Source organism: Sciurus vulgaris (genome assembly GCF_902686455.1).
Source record: "Sciurus vulgaris genome assembly, chromosome: 11".
Lineage (NCBI taxonomy): Eukaryota > Metazoa > Chordata > Mammalia > Rodentia > Sciuridae > Sciurus > Sciurus vulgaris.
Window position 1 is genome coordinate 67,691,937 of NC_136472.1, and position 19,491 is coordinate 67,711,427.

Sequence of the window (19,491 nt, forward strand, 5' to 3'; positions counted from 1 at the left end):
CACCTATCTGTGGAGAAGGGAAGCTGAGAAAATTTTTGAAAGCCAGTGGAAACAGTTGTTCAATTTTCCAATGAGACTCCCGCCCCCCCCCCCCCCAATCTCTACCATCTTTGAAACCAAATATTTTTCATGCATCAATTTATTGAGGAATGGGATGTCTGAAGAGTATATTACAGTTTTGTGTGTGCATAAGAATGTTGTGTATTCTTATATTTTTAATTTTGTTTTTTACATCTGTATATATTTTTCCTGTCACCATATGTCACCCTGGATTCTCTTTCTCACTTCTCTTGTGCTAACAGCCAACCTTATTAGTTCCTCCTTCACTCTTACTATAAATTTTACCTCTATCTTCTCTCTTTCTCCCTCATAAACATCACCTCCTATATTATTTCTTTTCCCTCTTCATCCATCATTTGAAATACTAAATCCTCTTAGTAAACTTACTTTTGATATTGTTGACAATAATTGAATGCATTATTTCTGCTTATTGTGACAAAGCTGTAGACACCCTAATAGGAGTTATTTGGTGTAAAGCTGTATATTGTTTGCATTGGGTGTTGTTAATATTGGCTTCCCCCTTAAAATGAAGTATTAGAAGCCTTTAAGGACACTATAAGACTATAGGGTAGAAATTGTACTGCATCAGATCCATACTGCTAGATGGGAAGACACAAACAACATGAAAAAACAAGTGAACAAAGTGCCTCAAACAAACCAAGATGTTCCAACAACAGAATCCATAGACAACACAGTAGAAGAAATATTAGAGAAGTTTAGAAGGCACATGATTAAACTGAGCTTAGAAGTGAAGGTTGGCATCAAAGAGAAAATACATAGTGAAAGATTGCTTCAATAAAGAGGCAGAGATAATAAAAAGGAATCAAGCAGAAGTTTTCAAAATGAAGGAAACAATGAACCAAATTAAAAATTCAATGGAAAGTATCACTAACAGACTAGACCTCTTGGAAGACAGAACCTCAGACAACCAAGACAAAATACATACTCTTGAAAATAAAGTTGACTGCACAGAGAAGATGGTAAGAAACCATAAATGCAACTTCCAAGAAATATTTGATAATAATGTGAAAAGACCAAAGTTAGAATTTATTGGAATAAATGAAGGCATGGAGATACAAACCAAAGGAATGCACAATGTTTTCAATGACATAATATCAGAAAACTTCCCACATCTAAAGAATAAAATGAAAATCAATTACAAGAGGCTTACAGAACCCCAAATGTACAAAATTACAGCAGACCCACACCAAGGTACATTATAATGAAAATGCCTAACATGGAATAAGGATAGAATTCTAAAGGCTGCAAGACAAAAAAAAATCAAATTCCATATAGGGCAAAACCAATTCAGATCTCAACTGATTTCTCAACCCAGACACTCAATGCCAGAAGGTCCTGGAACAACATATATCAAGCTCTGAAAGAATATGGATGCCAACCAAGAATTTTATAACCAGCAAAATTTAACTTCAGCTTTGAAGATGAAATAGAAATCTTCATGATAAATGAAAGTTAAAAGAATTCACAACTAGAAAGCCTGCCCTTTAGAACATTCCCAGCAAAATATTCCATGAGGAGAAAATGGGAAAAAAAAAATGAAAACCAACAAAGGGAGGAATTACACTAAAGGAAAAGTCAATCAAAGGATAAAATGTGTCAAGTTAAAATCAAAATATATACCAAAAATAAACCAAAATGACTGGGAATACACATTGTATCTCAGTAATAACCCAGAATATTAATGGCCTAAACTCATCAATCAAAAGAAATAGACTGGCAGATTGGATTTAAAAAAAACCCAACAATATGCTATCTCCAAGAGACTCACCTCCCAGGAAAAGACATCCACAGACTGAAGGTGAAAGGCTGGGAAAAAACACATCACTCACATGGACTGTGTAAACAAGCAGGGGTTTCCATCCTCATATCAGATAAAGTGAACTTCAAGACAAAGTTAGTCAGAAGGGATAAAGAAGGACATTTCATACTGCTTAAGGGAATTATAACTCAACAAGACAGAGCAATCATAAATATTTATGCCCCAAACAATGGAGTATCTACATACATCAAACGAACCCTTCTCAATTTCAAGAATCAAATAGAACAAAACACAATAATACTGGGTGACTTTAACACACCTCTTTTACCACTGGATAGACCTTCCAAACAAAAACTAAACAAAGAAACTATAGAACTAAGTAATATGATCAATAATTTAGACTTAACATATATAGAGTATGTCATTCATCAATGAACAAATAGACTTTCTTCTCATCAGCACATGGATCCTTCTCTAAAATAGCCTGTATATTATGCCACAAAACAACTATTCACAAATACAAAAAAAAAAAAAAGAGAGAAATACTACCCTGCATTCCATCAGATCATAACAGAATGAAAGGAGAAATCAACCATAAAATAAAAAAATAGAAGTTACTTTAACACCTGGAGGCTAAATACACACTTTTGAATACTGAATGGATAGCAGAAGAAATCAGGGAGGAAATAAAAAAAAAATACTTAGAGGTAAATGAGAACACCAATACTTGTAATAAAAAAAAATCAAAAATTTTGTTGCCTCTCTCTGAGCACAACAGACTGGGATCTCCTCCCAGACAGGGCAGAGCTGAAAGGAAGTGTCACAGCAACCTCGAGAACCTTCTGGTGGTACGCACTTCCCCTTGGCCACCTCAGGCCTGAACTGGGCTCCTCTGTCACACCATGTTTCTTGCCCATCAGGGTCAACATCCTGACAGCCCCTGTGGCACCGGGGACCTAGCAGTCACTCTTCCACAGCTTAATGGTTTTGTCATTTTCTAGTGCAGCCGAGGCGATGATGTTCTCTGTCGGGTGACAAGCCGTGGAGCTCCCAACATCTGTGTGCCCCTGCAGCTTCTGGACAATCTCCTTCATCTGCAAGTTCCAGATGTACACCAAGTTATCTTCAGAGCCAGACGCGATCCACTTCCCGCCAGTCACAGAAAAATTGGCAAACTGCAGTACTTCTCATTCTTGTGCCCAGTGCATGTCTTCAGGCACTGGCCCTTGCTGTGATCCCAGAGCTTCAGCGTGTTGTCCAGTGTGGCAGCCAGAATGTATTTGCCATTCGGAGAGAACTTCACGGAGGTCCCCTGGGGGTTATCACCATCCATGAGGGTCTTCAGACACTGGCCCGAGGTGGTGTCCCAGATGCGGCAGAGACCTTCGTAGCTACTTGAAACTATCAAGGATCCATCTCGATTAAAATGGACAGCTGAGACTGGATCCGAGTGAGCGGGCAGCGTCTTGAGACCCTTCCCCATTTGAAAGTCCCATATCGTCACACTTTCATCAAAAGACCCTGAGACCATAAGGTTGGACTGCAGGTTGAAGTTGTAGCAGAAGACATAGTTACTGTGCCCCTTCAGTGTTTTCAGACACTTGCCCGAGCTCACATCTCAGATCTTCAAGGTTTTATCACCGGAGGCAGAAACAAGAAGATTGGAATCTGATGACCAGGCTACGTCCCGTATTCCCAGCTTGTGACCAGAGATGGTCTTCTCAAACTCCCCATCATATACTCCCCAAATTTTAATGAGTTTATCAGCAGATGAACTTGCCAACCACTCTCCATTGGGGCTAAACTTCACAGAGGACACAGCTTTCATGTGGCCAGCCGGGTGAATTTCAGAGCATAGTTTAGTTTAACAGGTGTGGGCTTGCTCTGTGTGGCAGATGAGGAGCGGGTGGGCTGGGCTCTTGCAGCCTCCTCTCAAGCTTCTTCTCCTTCGTGGCCATTGCTCTGAAGCCCACTGGGCAGGGAACCTTGGATGAAGATTCACAATGGAAGAGCCTGTCTGCTAATCAAACCCTTTAATGGAGGTCTGCCGGCCGTGATGGCGGGGCGGGAGGGTGTAGCAGCCGGCGTCTCTGGGGCCACCGCCTGGCACGAGCGCAGACGAACTCTCACCTCAATATTTAAAGCAACTCAATTCACAGTAGCTAAACTGTGGAACCAACCTAGGTGCCCTTCAACAGATGAATGGATAAAAAAAATGTGTATGCCTATACACAATGGAATATTACTTAGCCTTAAAGAAGAATATGACATTTGCAGATAAATGGATGGAGCTGGAGAATATCATGCGAAGTGTAAGCTGAACCCCAAAAACCAAAGGCTGAATGTTTTCTCTGATAAGTGTATGCTGATCCATAATTGGGAGGGGTGTAGGGAAGAATGGAGGAACTTTGGGTTGGGCAGAGGGGAGTGAAGGGAGGCAAAAGGGTGTGGGGGTGGTGGGAAGGATGGTAGAATGAGACGGACATTATTACCCTACATACATGTATGATTACAGTGCGGGTGTGACTCTGCACTTTGTACAGAGGACTGAGAAATTGTGCTCCATTTGTGTAAAATGTGTCAAAGTGCATTCTACCATCATGTGTAACTAATTAGAACAAATTTTTAAAAATAAAAAGAAAGAAAAAAGTTAGGTGGAAGGAACTGGAGGGAAGTCATATAGGCAGAGCAGAGATACATAATCTCTGTAGGAGTTGGGGTGGGGCTGGGTCACCAGAGGGCAATTAGGGAGGAGTGAACAGCAGCGGTCTTCAGAGGAGCTGAGGTTATGGGTGAGCTTGCCCCAAAGGGGTGTAGCTGGCTGCAGAGGATGGAGGTAGGAGGCCATAAGGCTGCTGGTAGGGAACCCAAAAAGAGGAGGGTAACAAATCTAAAGAATGAAGACAAACTTAGAATCAAGACCCTAGTGGAAGAATGACTGGGTTTGAGGGCAGTTGGTCTCGGTCTGATTTCTAGCTCACTAGCCAGGGGCAGTGACTGGCTGGTCTTTTATTTCACATGACTTTAGAATCAGTCTCTCTTCTCCCAATTTTGCTAGTCAGTTCTCTGGGAGATACAGGCAAAACAGGCTTCAAAGAATATGCTACCGCTGGTCTGCAGGAATAATTGGAGCAAGAACAGAAGATATTAAATGTGTTCTCTCAGAAGAAAATTATGAGAAAATATACAAAAGATGTGTATGTATGAACATGCTTTTATGTGCATACACAAGCATGCAAGTTTATGTAAATATACATGAACACATATATATAAATGTGTGTGTATTAAGGTATATGCATAACCATGCTTGTTCATGTAAAATTCTATGCATATTTACATGAATCCTTGAACATGTACATCTTTCCACACGTACCAATTGCAAGTGTATATATTCATGTCTATATATGCATGTATTGCATTTCTCTGTTCATATGTTTGTGTAGTATACATGTATATTTTTCCAGATTCTCCTCAAATACTTTAATGCTATTTCCCACTTATTCCAAAATCTTAGACTTCATTGGTCAGGAACAATATATTCTACCAGAATAGATAGAAAGGACCTTGTTCTGAAGTTGGCAGAGAAGGGTCTAAGACCTTCTCTGAGTTTGCAGCTTGCAAACTTGAACTCAAGTCTGTAAACTTGCACAAGTTTTCAGCTTGTACTCAGACCTGAGACCTCTTTTCTTAGGTTACTGATTCAAGGACATACCTCATCCCATCCCTGCAGTTTGGACAAACTTTTAGTCTCAATTCCTCCCTGTGGTTCTGGCTGTTTCCCCTGTTTTCTGTGCTCCTGAAGAAGCAAGACCATGTCATCCTGGTTCATTCAAATATTAGCCTCCACATATTTAGAGCATTGCTAGAAATTAATAAATCAATAATCTTTGAGAAACAAAATGAACAGATAATATTCAAGTTTTTTAATGTATGGCATTACCACTTGATCTTTGGAAATATGTTAAGTTCTTTTTTAAATAATGAGTAAGAACAGAGTCATAAATGAGTGGGTGGTGGATTAAAAAGTATGAATAAGTTTGGAGAACAGACAGTTGACTTGATACACAAGCAGGAACTCAACTTTGCTAAATCAAAATATTTAGAAATATTAATTTAGAAATATAAAGAGTATATGGAGAGTACTCAAGAGAATCTTAGATCCAATTTGGAAAATAGACAAATCTACAAAATAAGAAAAATAAGACAAAACAAAAAATATTTTGAGCTCATAGAGACCAAAATCTGAGACAGAAAGGAGTTGGAAAAGAGCATTATATGTAAACTCTAAGATTCAAAGACTCCATGAGCATTGAAACCAACTAGACATGGCTCTGTCTCTCCACCCCAACACTTGAGAGAGATCACAGCTGGTAAAAGAGACTAAATATTTCAATGTAAACAGATTGTAGACAGAGAACATCTATTCTCAAGACGGTAGTCCTAGGTATAGTCCAGCAGAGGGCAGCAAAGATCTGCATCCCAGAGTTGGGCGGCAACATGTCTTACACTAGAGGTAGTAAGAGGTGATAATTGTTTGCTTATTTATTTCTCTGAACAAAGAAGCTGCATCCAGATGCTAGCTTTTTGGTTAAGGGAACTAGTGTGTTCCACCTCTACTCCATATACAGGGCATGGGACATGCCACAGGAAGTATCTGCAATATTTTTGTTGTATTACAGAAAACTTGACCCATAATGCCCAACATACTCTACCTAGCTTACCATTATACATATTCAATATACATTGGACTTTTGAATGTATTTACTATGTTTTTATTTTAGACTCTGATATTTTATTTTCTTCAACTTTTGTATTGCCTCCTCTAACTGTACTCCCAAGTGGGAAAAGTGCAGAATCATTCATCAATTAATGAACTTTGCTAAAACGTGATTGATTGCTAATAAAATTTTTATTTTTAGTAGACCATTGGAAATGTCTATAATGAACATCAAATAAGTGAATAAAAAATCACTTTATCGAAGACGTTTGCTTTTTAAAAAGCAAATGCAGATGATTGTTTAGCAACTGTTCAAATAGTCACTTATTAATGATATCATAAAGTTAATATGATAAATGCTGGTAATCATCTCTCAAATGGGAAATTTATCCTATCATCAAAGATGATATCTTGAGGAGTAAGTACTTTGCAGATGAGTTTTAATGGGAAACAGGCACAGAAGAACCAAGGGCATGGTGGCTATGGATTAGAAGGGGTAGGGGATCATCCCTAGGGTGCATTGCAGTGAGGAAACAACTCAATCTTTACTTTGGGGGAAATTATATGTTACTACTCCCTGGATGGAAATATTACCTCTGGTAATGATGAAACAAGGGATTTGTTTTCTTAAAGGTTATCAGGGGCAGCTGAGATGAAAAGAAACTGGCAAATAAAGTGGGGATGAGGTGTTAATTTCCCATCCTTAGGAACACCCATGTTCCCAATATAGAAACATAGAAATTCAAAGTTCAAAAGAAAGTGTATTCTTGATAGGGCATACTTCTGACTGTTGTACAACCCAATATCGCTATGCAAAGCTCCAGGATAGTAGAAGATGGTGTTGTATTCAAGGCCACATAGTTACTTACAGAAGAGGAAATTTGGTAGTTGTCTGGTGCCAAAAATAGAAAATTTTCTGCAAAGAAAAGCAGAAGCAATAAATGTTGAAAAATGACTAGTGAAAATTCTACAGGCATTAATAAAAAAAGAAAATAGATGAATCCACATTATGCACAACTGTAGAAATGAAAAGATGTTCCCCCATTTGTGTACAATGAATAAAAAAAGCAGTCTGTAAAAATAAAAAAAAAAAGAAAAGAAAAAAATGCTTAAATTCAAAAAACAAAAAAAAAAAAAAAAAAAGAAAAAGAAAGAAAATAGAGTTCTCACAGAAGTTATTGACCCCAAGTTATTGTTGCTATAAATAACAGAGTTCATCAGGGGTGGAAAAAGCACAGAAACTGTGCCCATGAGGATGTGCACCATGGTGAATTGTGGCCTCAATCTGTGCACAACATCCTGGCCTAGCACAGGCACACAGAAGCAGAGCATAGCCAGGATGTGGGGGACCCACTTGCCGAGGGCCTTGAGCTGTCTTCAAGTGGCTTCAGAAGCTAGATATAAGCATATGGCTCATCTATACAAAGTTAAAAATAAGTAAAACTAATGTAAAATGTTAAAACTAATAAATTTCAGGTATGTCTTTGGGAAGAAAATTGGAAATAATAATTGGGGAGGCTTGACAGAACTTCAAACTGCTAGATATATATGATTGCCCGATCTGGGTGTTAGATACATGCATGGGTATGCTTACTTTGTGATAATTCACTAAGCTCACACAAATTGTGCACCTTTATGAGAAAATGTTATTGCTACTCTCAGCAGAATCAAGAACTAATCAGGGATTATTTTCTATTTATACGGTCTAGGTCCTTTAAAGTTTCTGATCCAAAAGTCTTAGAACTGCCATCAAAAGTTAGTTGCTAGCTGCCTCCCTACCTCTACCCTTCCAAATAGGCATATGTAATTAGCCTGAGTAGCTCAATCATTTTATGTTTGAAGTGTTGTGGACAAATAACTTACTAAAGTCCAAAGTTTCTTGCATTGTGAGAACAACATATACCAAATGAAGAAAGTATCATAAGGTTTTGGACTCTGAATCTGATGCTGTCATTGAAAGGAATACTTGTGGTATGTTTATTTCATTTTTATTTTTGTTAAAATAAATGAGAGGGGATCATATTTTAGTGACAAGAAGGAAAACTGCATTATTATTGCATTATTGCTTCCAATTTTCCACCATTTAGAGTAGGCTATCTGAACTTTTACAAGTAGTACAAGATGATTATACTACCCACCCTACCATTATCAGGCTTGAACACTGACTGGTTTTGGCAAGTCATTGGTGGGGAAAATTGACAAGTGCTATTTGTGAGCAGAAGCTTAAAAAACTACATTGTAATTCTTATGTCGTTTTCCTTGCAATGACATTCATTATATTTTATTACTTCCTTAGCTAGTATTTCACAATGCAAATATGTGCCACAGAGCCAGAGCACCAAGAAGTAATCTGAGAAAGAAAAAAAAAATTGTTGTTTAAAAGATATTGACATTCTTAGGTCTGTGCTCTCCAAAAGTGGCTAATACAAATATATTTCCATTTCTTGAAACTTTAAATAAGTTTTTAAAGCTTAAATTGATATCTGCATAGGATAACAGTTCAAGTCAACTAGAAGAATTTGATGTAAAGGAAAGCCCCACTCCCCTCAGACCCTGTCTTCTGTGTGGCAAACCTGTTTTCAATTGCTTTTGTCATGTTGTTTCCAGCTCTCAGAGCTTCAGTGAGTTGACAGTGTTCTCCTTTTCTGGAACATTCCCCTCTTGTGGGTTTGGTAATTCTGTATCTTTATATCCTTTATTTTTTATTTTATTTTATTTTTTTCGTGTGTTCAAAAAATTTTTATTTCTGGGAGAAAAGTCTTTTTTTTTTCCTCCTTTTTTTATTATTGTAAACAAATGGGATACATGTTGTTTCTCTGTTTGTACATGGAGTAAAGGCATATATATCTTTTATTTTAAGAACTTTCCTTCTCTTCTTTTTTGCTACATTCTTCAGTTAGAAAGGTAGCTCTCTGTGAAGCCTTCTCACTGTAGTCTTTATTCATTTTCCCTGAATAATATTCCCATTCGTATGAATTTAAACAGCATCTAAATGATGATGATTCATAAAATGACATTTCTAACCTCTATACCATACTCAACTATCCAAATAAAATTTACCTCACCTGTGGATTTGCAGACTTTTCAAACCTAACATCCTAATAACAGTATTCTTAATCTCATTCCGTAGTTCTAATTCTCCACAATGTCAGTTTTTCTCATCTAAGTAAAATGTGTCACCATCTGCTTACTGGAGTCTGAAGTCCACATATCTTTGCCGATTTCTTTTCTCTCTCCTCTCTTGTATTCTTATTTAGACCAGCAGCACATTCTTAGGTTCTGTTTTTATGTCTCCCTCACTTCTACCGCCACTACAACTAACTCCCTTCCAAACTTCTCGATGGCTTCATAACTGTCCTCTCTGCCTCTTCCTGTTCCGTGTTCAAGTCATTCTCCCCAGAGCAGCCAAAATGCTCTGTTGTTAGGTACTTCAACCGTGTCCCATTACTAATAAGTGAACTCCCATCAGTTTTCAGTGACTAACAATGAACTGAACAGTTTTCTATCTGTTTATGCTGGAGCCGACATTTATCCATGCTTCCTGTACAGTATCTCCTCTGTCAAGTTCTTCAGACAGAAAGAATCACTTCCTGGCTTATTTTTTCAAGTCATGCTTAGCATGGGTGACTTTTTAACAAATCCTAGATCTTAACTAAAATAACTGATCCCCCAAATCATACATACAAAGTAGTCTCCATTTCATTGTATCTCTTAATTTACTCTTAGGTTCATTTGTCCTATCTGGAAAAGGGACATATAAATGGGAGAAATCCCATATTTTTATTGTTGACCATTGTGTTTCAGTTGGCAGCCTAGTAGTTGGCAAATAATTGTCACTCGATGAAGAATGAAGGAATGAATGGAAAAAATCAGGGTCTCCTACAAAGAAGGAAATATTTTTCAATACCATGTGATTATTTTGTTGGCCTAACATGTTAAAGGGAGGCTGTTATTGTTAGGGGACAGACAGATGTGAATGGTGGGAACACAAGGTTAAGGGAATAAGTCTATAAAATGGGCACACTGTCCTGACCCCTACATGCTTTCTTTTCCAAGAGGCAATCTACTTGCAGCCCTGCCTGACCTTAGTGGACAGGATATATCACATTCTAGAGCAAACTTCCTGGTATCTGCAGGAGAAATGCAGACCAGAAATAATATCAGTAAGAAGAACTCAAGTTACCCTGAAGGTGGAGACTTTCACGAACCTCTCACAGACCAGACCTGGAAACTCATGGAGATAAGAATAATTCCTCCTAACCTTAAAACCTATAAGAATTCATGGTTAAAATTCAATTAGAACAAGTCAGCATGGTTCAGAGTGACCTAAAGTTATCATGGCAGTGGGGACTTGAAATTCTGATGTCGTGCTGTTGTTAGTCAAGATGTGGAGCTGGGTAGGGATCTCTGGAAACTTCTCTGGGATCCCCAATGAAACTGGAGTACAGGAGAGGCCCACTGTCCTTCTCCTCTCTGAGAGGACCCACTCTCTCCCTTGAGAGTGTACTCTTTCCCTTTTCCTATCCCTTAAATAAATTCATGACTGTTACTCTGAGCGACATGTCTGAACTCTTTCTGACTTGATAGCAAGAATAGGGGTTTAAAGGGTGGATTTTCGTGCTTCCTCCGTTTCTGGGAAGGCCCCAGCCTATGTTTCCTTACAGGATTCTTCTCCTCAAAAGCATGCCCTGATGGATCATCATTTCCAAGGTTGTTTTTCCCAGTCGAACTCACCCATCTCCGTGAGGAGAACCAGAAGTCTGATGGGTGACGTTGTTCTGAACCACTCACCTGTGGCCCAGGACCTTGGTTCATCTTCTGCTAATCTGAAGTGAATTTCAGTTCCACTTTATACATTGATAAGCGCAAGGAAATAGTAGTGCAAAAGACCACAGAGTTTCTTGGCTTCACAGAGGTTAGTGTCTGAAGACAGAGGAAGCAGTTCCCATCCAGTTTGCTGAAGATTTTTATAGAAGAGTGCAACACACAAAGCACGACGGCAGGAGTCAGCAGAAGTCCTCTGAAGGAAGCCATTTTAGTTAAATCTTAATGTCTCAAAGATGATGACCCTTCCAGGCCCCTTCAGTCCTGAACTCTGCTCAGAACCACTGAGGCAAATTTCATCTATCATCCTTCCCTGATAGCTGTCTGTGGGTGGGAATCCTTTCTGGCATGTCAGGAATAGGAAGGAATGAGAGAGGTTTCTTATTTTGAGGTCTGTGGGGGCGTTGCTGTCTGTATGTCACATATGTTTGCAATAGTGATGTCAGGACTCCTGCACTCTTGGTACTAGGGTGCCTGCAGGGCGTCTGCAATGTGGGTTCTCAGCAGTGACAGCATATCCAGCACTTCCGGAGCAGGCTCATGCTGCAGGGGGAGCCCAAGTTGAGGGCAGCTGTGCTACTTTCTTATCCCTTACATATTCTGAATGTTAACCTACCCTTGAATTTTAAGTGTTTCTCCAAAAATCTCTTATTTCTCTCTTTTTTTTTTTTACATCTCTTCCCAAAGTTTTATAAATAATTCATTCTATTAAATCTCCTTTTAAAAGATTCCTCAGCATTGTCCTCCTTATCAGACTCTGATTGAAACCAACAATTAGGGAAGAAACTATACTAACTTGGGAAAGGGCAAGGGCTTGCAAGAAAAATAGATAGTTTAGGCAAAGTATGGAATAAGAGTTTTATTTTCTAGATTTCAATAAATTAACTTTTTTAGCATAGATGAATCTGGGAAAATTGACACCAAGAAAGCTTTTGAAGCCTTAAGTACCACTGCCCCATGACTTGCAAGCAAAAAGTTTCATGGTCTACCAGAAGAAAACTCATGCCACCAAATGAGAACTCCCTCAACTTTCTCCTCTGCCCCAACACATATATCTGAATCTAACTGCCACAGCTCTTCCAGGGGAATCAATGTCCTTTCTTCCATATAAAATCTCACCTACCATCTATTTTATGGGATCAACACTCTGACTTCTTCTGTCATTTATTTCTGCCACTCTTTCCTCAATCCTTTTCCTTGACTCTGTTTACTTTTTATTATTAGCATGTAACACTGTGAATCTATCTCACTTTTTGCCATAATGTTATCCACCTTCTATTATCTTATAGGGTTTTCTTTTCCTAGATAAATTTATTGGATGGACATAATATCTTTGTATTTACTATTTTCAAAGATACACTGGAGGCTTGGAGGATTTGAAAGTATAAAATTGGGTGACAAAATTCAGTATATTCTTGCAATTGGAGAGTTTAAGAAGTGGGGGAGAATGACAGGATCTTAGAACTTATTTTTGTTCTCAAATGTGATAAGGATAATGCAGATTAAAAAATGAGGTTGGAAAGTTGCTTTTGGATCTCAAGTAAATTATTCTTGATGGAACTATAAAAATATTTTGTTGTGTAGATGATGTTGGGAAAACTGGATGTCTACATGCAGAAGAATAAAATTAGACCTTTAACTCATGCCTTATATAACAACCAAGTCAAATGGATCGAACACTTAAATTTAAGATTCCAAACTATAAAACTAGTAGAAGAAAATACAGAAGAAAATTCTACAACATTTGGGCAATGACTTTAAGAGGTGTCCCAAAATCACAGGTAACAAACACAAAAACAGACTAACTAGATTCAATCAAACTAAAAATTTCTGCAGAGTCTGAGAAACAATCAACAGAGTGAATAAACAGCATATGGAATGGTAGAGAACATTTGTAAAGCATACATCTAAAATGATTATATTCAAAATATGTAAGGAATGCAATTTAATAGTGATATATATGTATTGCTATTAAAATGATGATATATATCCTTATATAAAATATCCTCATTTAAAACTGGGCAAAAGATATGAATAAATATTTATGAGAAGAAACATATGACCCACAGTATATGAAAAAAAAAACTCAGCATCATTAATCATCAGGGAAATGCAAATAAAACCACAATGAGATATCACATCATACCTGTTAGAGTGGCTATCCTGAAGGAACCAAAAGATAACAAATGTAGGCAAAGGAACCCTTGAACACTTTTGATGAAAATACAATTAAGTACAGTCATTATCAAGCACATTATGGTATTTTATTGAAAATTGAAAACATAAATTTTGGAGATAAATGCTCTATCTGAAGTGTGTGTGAAAAAGATTTTCTCCCACTCTGTAGGCTCTCTTTTCACATTATTGATTATATCCTTTGCTGAGAAAAAAACTATTTAGTTTTAATCCATCCAATTTATTGATTCTTGCTTTGATTTCTTGTGCTTTGGGAATCTTGTTAAGGAAGTCCGATCCTAAGCGAACACGATGAAGATTTGGGCCTACTTTGTCTTCTCTTTGGTGCAGGGTCTCTGGTCTAATTCCTAAGTCCTTGAAACATTTTGAGTTGAGTTTTGTGCAGGGTGAGAGATAGAGATTTAATTTCATTTTACTGCATATGGATTTCCAGTTTTGCCAGCATCATTTGTTGAACAGGCTATCTTTTCTCCATTGTATGTTTTTGGCTCCTTTGTCTAGTATGAGATAACTGTATTTATGTGGGTTTGTCTCAAAGAACCCAATCAATAAATGGGCCAAGGACCTGGACAGACACTTTGCAGAAGACATACAGGCAATTAACAAACATATGAAAAAGTGTTCAACATCTCTAGTAATTAGAGAAATGCAAATTAAAACAACTCTAAGATTTCATCTTACTCCAATTAGAATGACTATTATCAAGAACACAAACAATAATAGATGTTGGCGTGGATGTGGGAGAAAAGGCACATTTTACATTGTTGGTGGAGTTGCAAATTGTTGCAGTCACTCTGGAAAGCAGTGTGAAGAATCCTCAGAAAACTTGGAATGGACCCACTGTTTGACTCAGTTATCCCACTCCTCGGTTTACATCCAAAGGACTCAAAATTACCATACTACAGTAATGCAGCCACATCAATGTTTATAGCAGATCAATTCACAATAGCTAGATAGTGGAACCAACCTGATGCCCTTCAACAGATGAATGAATAAAGAAACTGTGGTATATATACATGATGTAATATTATTTAGCCATAAAGAATATTATGGCAATTGCAGGTAAATGGATGGAGTTGGAGAATTTCATGCTAAGTGAAATAAGTCAATCCCAAAAAACTAAAGGCTGAATGATTTCCCTGATAAGTGGATGAGGATATATAATGGGGGTGGAGGGTTTAGGGCAGTGAGAAGAATGGAGGTACTTTAGATTGCATAGAGGGAAATGAGAGGGAGGTGGGTATGAAAAATGGTGAAATGAGACAGACATCATTACCCTATGTACATGTATGATTGCACGAATGGTATGAATCTACATTTTGCACAACCTAGAAGTGAAATGATATACCCAATTTGTGTACAATGAATCAAAATGCAGTCTGTAAAAAATTTTTAAAATACCTGAAAACAGAACTGCCATTTGATCCAGCAATCTCACTACTGGGTATGTGTTTAATTGAAATGAAATAGTATGTCAAAAAGGTACCTGCATTTCCATTTTTAATGCAGCACAATACAAAAATGCCAAGATGTGAAATCAGCCTAAGTGTCCATCAGAAGATGAATGCATAAACATGCATATATATGATGAATAAATGTATATATATAAGTATATATACTTATGGATTTTATATATATAATATGGAATCCTATTCAGTCAATAAAAGGATGAAATACTATGAAATACATGAAAGAAGCTAAAGAAAATCTTGCTAAGTGAAATGAGTCAAGTCCTGAAAGATAAGTATCACATAATTTCCTCATTGTAGAATCTATAAAAGTTGACATCATAGAACTAGAAAATAGAATTATGTTACCAGGGGTTAGGGTCCTTGGAAGAGGAGGTGGTTGGGAAGATGTTAGTAAAATTATGCAAGATTTAGTTAGGAGGAATAAATTCAAGAGATCTATGGTACAGTATGGTGAATATAGTTAACAACATATTGCATTCTTTAAAACTTCTGGGAGGGTCATTATAAAGTAAAATGATAACTATATGAGGTAAAAGTATTATTAATCAGCTAGATTTTTGTCATGCTGCAATACATTTACACTTCTAAACAGCATGTTGTACATACTCAGTACATATAATTTTGCCAACCAACAATAAAATAATTTTTTTAAAAACAAAATATTTTACTTGTTGGTAAAGTCATTAGTGAATCCAAAGATTATGAAAAATGTTAGAATTAGAAAAATGGTGGGGAAAACCCTCTGATGGAGGCCATGAAAAAGGAGTTTTCTTGGATCTCCTGAATGTGAAGAAGGATGAGAAGTTCTCTTTCTTAGTTCTGGATCCCACTTTATGCATTTATGTATCTGTGAATTCATTTAATATTTATTTATTGAATATATGGCATGTACCAGGACGATACTTATGGGATAGATTTACTGGTGAAGGAGATGTGCATAATTCCTCCAAGGAGCTTAGTTCAGTCATCTCTCCTAGTGGACACACTCTCATACACAGACGTATATAAATCATTCTAAATCACGTACCTTACATAAAAATCAACTCAAAATGAATCACAGACTTAAATGTTAAACAGAACTATGAAAAAGTCTTCGTGATCTAGGGCTAAACAAAGAGTTCTTAGACTTGACACCAAAAACACCATCCAAAAACAGAAAAAAAGAGATAAATTTTCAAAGATTAGGAGTGAGCATGGGAGGTAAAGAGAGAGAGAGAGGCAGAGAGAGTATCTATAAAAGGGCAATGTTCAGGATCTTTATGGTGAGGAAAATGTTCTTTATCTTGATTGTATCAATGTCAACATCCTGGTTGTGAAATTGAACTACAGTTCTGTATATGGGATCTCTCTCTTTTATTCCTTGTGACTGCATGATTATTAAAAAATGATCAACCTAAAAAAAAAAAAAAGTAAACAGTACTTTCCTTTGTGACAAACATCCTATTGGGAAACGCAGAATGCCAGAGTGTCTGCTCGTAGGGATTTAGAAGTGGATTTATTAGTGAAAATATCTTTGAGAGAGCAACCTCAGAGCTGAGACTGCAACATGAACTGCAGTTAGTCAATGGCAGTGCATGCTGCTGTGCTGATTTTAAATTCACATTCTCCTGGAGTGTTGGGATTGTGACTTAACATGTTGGTGATTACTTCCTTTTTTTTTTTTTTTTCCTTTTGTATAAATTGACATTTTTATTTTTGCTGTGGTTTTCCAGTTTTGTCAACAAAATACAAACATTATAGCATGTCTCTTACAATAAAATTTGTGATAGAATTGCTTCTGAACTTGAATTACAAAAATATTCTCCCTGATGTTCTATTGGGAGACTCTCCTCAATAATATTTCTTTTTAAATGGCTACATTTTGTCAGAAAGGCACTGTGATCTGGAAGGTGAAACTGTCTTATTTCCTTTCATTTCATCTCACTGATATTCTTCCATTTGGGGGCTGGTTTTCCCCAGAAACAGATTAACCAAGTGTAGCTTTAAATATGACATTTTGTAGTGGTCTTGAACATTATATTTACATATAAATGTATATATAAATATGCATATGTGTATATAAATTTAAAAGGACTATTATAAAAGAGAAGAGAGAGAGAGAGAGAGAGAGAGAGAGAGAGAGAGAGAGAGAGAGAGAGGTGATAGCTTTCATGGTCAAAGCTTTGACACATATAGGTGATTGTGTGAGATTTCACAACTAAAGGCCCAAGAAGTAAACACTGACTTCAGCTTAATGTCAAACTTGAATTACAGGACTCAGACTCAGTTGTCCACAGGAAAGGTAAAAAGCAGAACTAAGAAGAGCCAAGGGCTTCCACTATAAAGAACATGGTCAGAAGGGTTCAACTTCAGAAAAAGTTGGGGGAAATCTGTCTTTCTAAACCAGGTTTGAGGAAGCGTACAGGAGTTCTCAGGCACCAATCTGACTTGGGGATCCCAAGGTTAGTGCTTAGCCAGGATAGCAAGAGGTAAAAAAGGACCTTGGCCAGGTAGAGAAAATGGAAGCAGTCACCAGAGCATAGAACCAGGCTATTTTCTGAGGTCTGTTAGTACAAATTACATTTCTCTAGTATCTGCCAAGATCTGCTCTGAGTGTTTTGTTATTTATTGTTCCATTTTAGTATTTGTTTTCATTTAATTTCAGTGTTTGCATGTTAACTGATGATCCTTGATAAAGTCACCCTCTCTATAGCTTTTGATTCTACCAAAAATGCCAGAACTCAGATGTAAGAGGAGGCATTATAATTTAAATGAGGGATGGTCAGCCTTTTTAAGCCATCACTCCAGAAAGAAATTCACCCATGCTTTATGTAGGGCAGAGGGAAGTCTGTGTGAATGTGGTGTATTATCATAAGTCCTCAATGCTGATGAGAGGTCTATTTCAGGTGCTCAGTGACACCTTTAGCCCCAGGATGTGGCATTGGCCTTCCTAAGGCCAAGGAGCCTGCTGATGGCATGGCGAATCTCCTTAGTCTTAATGCTATATATGATTGGGTTGAGCATTGGAGGCAAAAAGAGGTAGATGTTGGCCATAAGAAGATGGACAGCAGGAGGGGCGTGTTTCCCAAAGCGGTGCACCAGGGACAGCCCCATCATGGGCACGAAGAATACGAGCACGGCACAGAGATGTGAAGTGCATGTCTGGAAGGCTCGGAGCCGCTCCTCTTGGGAGGCCAGCCCTGCCACTGTGTGCAGGATGAGTCCATAGGACAGTGCAATGAGCACCAGGTCCAGCATCACAGTGAACACCACCAGCATCAGCCCATACAGGTTGTTGAAGGTGGTGTCTACACAGGCCAAGTGGATGACTTCCTGGTGCAGGCAAAATGAGTGGGAAAGGACTAGAGGGCCACAGTAGGGAAAGAGCTTCAGGAGGAGAACAATAGGGATGAGGGCCACAGGTCCCCGGAGGATCACAGACAAGCCTGCCCTGATCACTCGCTGGCCAGTGATAATGACTGAGTACCTCAGGGGGTAGCAGATGGCCACAAATCGGTCAAAGGACATGATGAGGAGTACTGAGGACTCCATGAAGGAAAACGAGTGGATGCAGAACATCTGGATTTGGCAGGCTCCAAAGCAGATGCTGCGGTAGTTGAACCAAAAGATTCCCATAGTGGTGGGCAAGGTGGACACTGACAGTCCCAGGTCAGTGAGGGCCAGCAGGGATAATAGGTAGTACATGGGCGTGTGCAGGCGAGGGCTGGTCTTGATAACTATCAGAATGAAACAATTGCCTGAGATGGCCATCAAGTACATACAGAAAAAGGGAATGAAGATCCAGTGTTTGATGGCTTCCAAACCAGGAAAACCAGTGAGGTAGAACGTGGGGCTGAAGTGAGTCATGTTGGATGTGACCGTGGCCTGAGGACTGAGAGGATCCTGGACTGGCATTCCTCAAGGAGAGAGCTGAAAACAAAAGGATATTTCTGGTTATTAATTCTTCAGCATTACTAGCATTCGCATCACCATAAGCAACATTGTGACCATGATCACCTTCGCTATCATACACTCCACTTTTATCAGTCTTACCACTATCAATATATTATTGCATCCTTCTTTATTAATCTCATTAACATCACCCTTACCAGGTTTTCCTCTGAATTTCTTCCTTCTTTTTTACTTGATCCCTGAGGTCTTCAACTACTGAGCCTCATCCACGACCTTTTTTTATTATTATTTAAATTTTGACACAGGTCCTAAGTTACTGAGGCTGGTTTTGAACCTGCAATCCTCAGGCTCAACCTTCTGAGCCTCTGGGATTACAGATGTGTACCACCACTCCTGGTCATCCTCTGGATTTCTATGCCTCCTCAATCCTCTTTGCTGGCTCACCATCATTATTTATCCCTTGAATATAGTTGTTTCCATTTTTACAGCAATTCTCTGACCATACTCTTATTAATTTTCTTCAGGTAATATCATGCATTCCCAGAGTTTTA

General features: G+C 38.1%; 1 protein-coding gene and 1 pseudogene across 2 annotated transcripts; both read right to left on the reverse strand.

The window, feature by feature from the left end:
* Positions 1-2,579: 2,579 nt before the first annotated feature.
* LOC306640435 (WD repeat-containing protein 5-like) lies at positions 2,580-3,831 on the reverse strand (annotated as a pseudogene). The gene has a single exon. The product of its transcript is annotated as a WD repeat-containing protein 5-like (transcript).
* Positions 3,832-17,950: 14,119 nt separating this feature from the next.
* Positions 17,951-18,943, reverse strand: LOC306640440 (olfactory receptor 51M1-like; the record flags this gene model as incomplete). The annotated part of the gene is made up of 1 exon (XM_079104720.1): positions 17,951-18,943. The coding sequence occupies one exon, from the start codon at positions 18,941-18,943 to the stop codon at positions 17,951-17,953; it is 993 nt and encodes a 330-aa protein (XP_078960846.1).
* Positions 18,944-19,491: the final 548 nt, after the last annotated feature.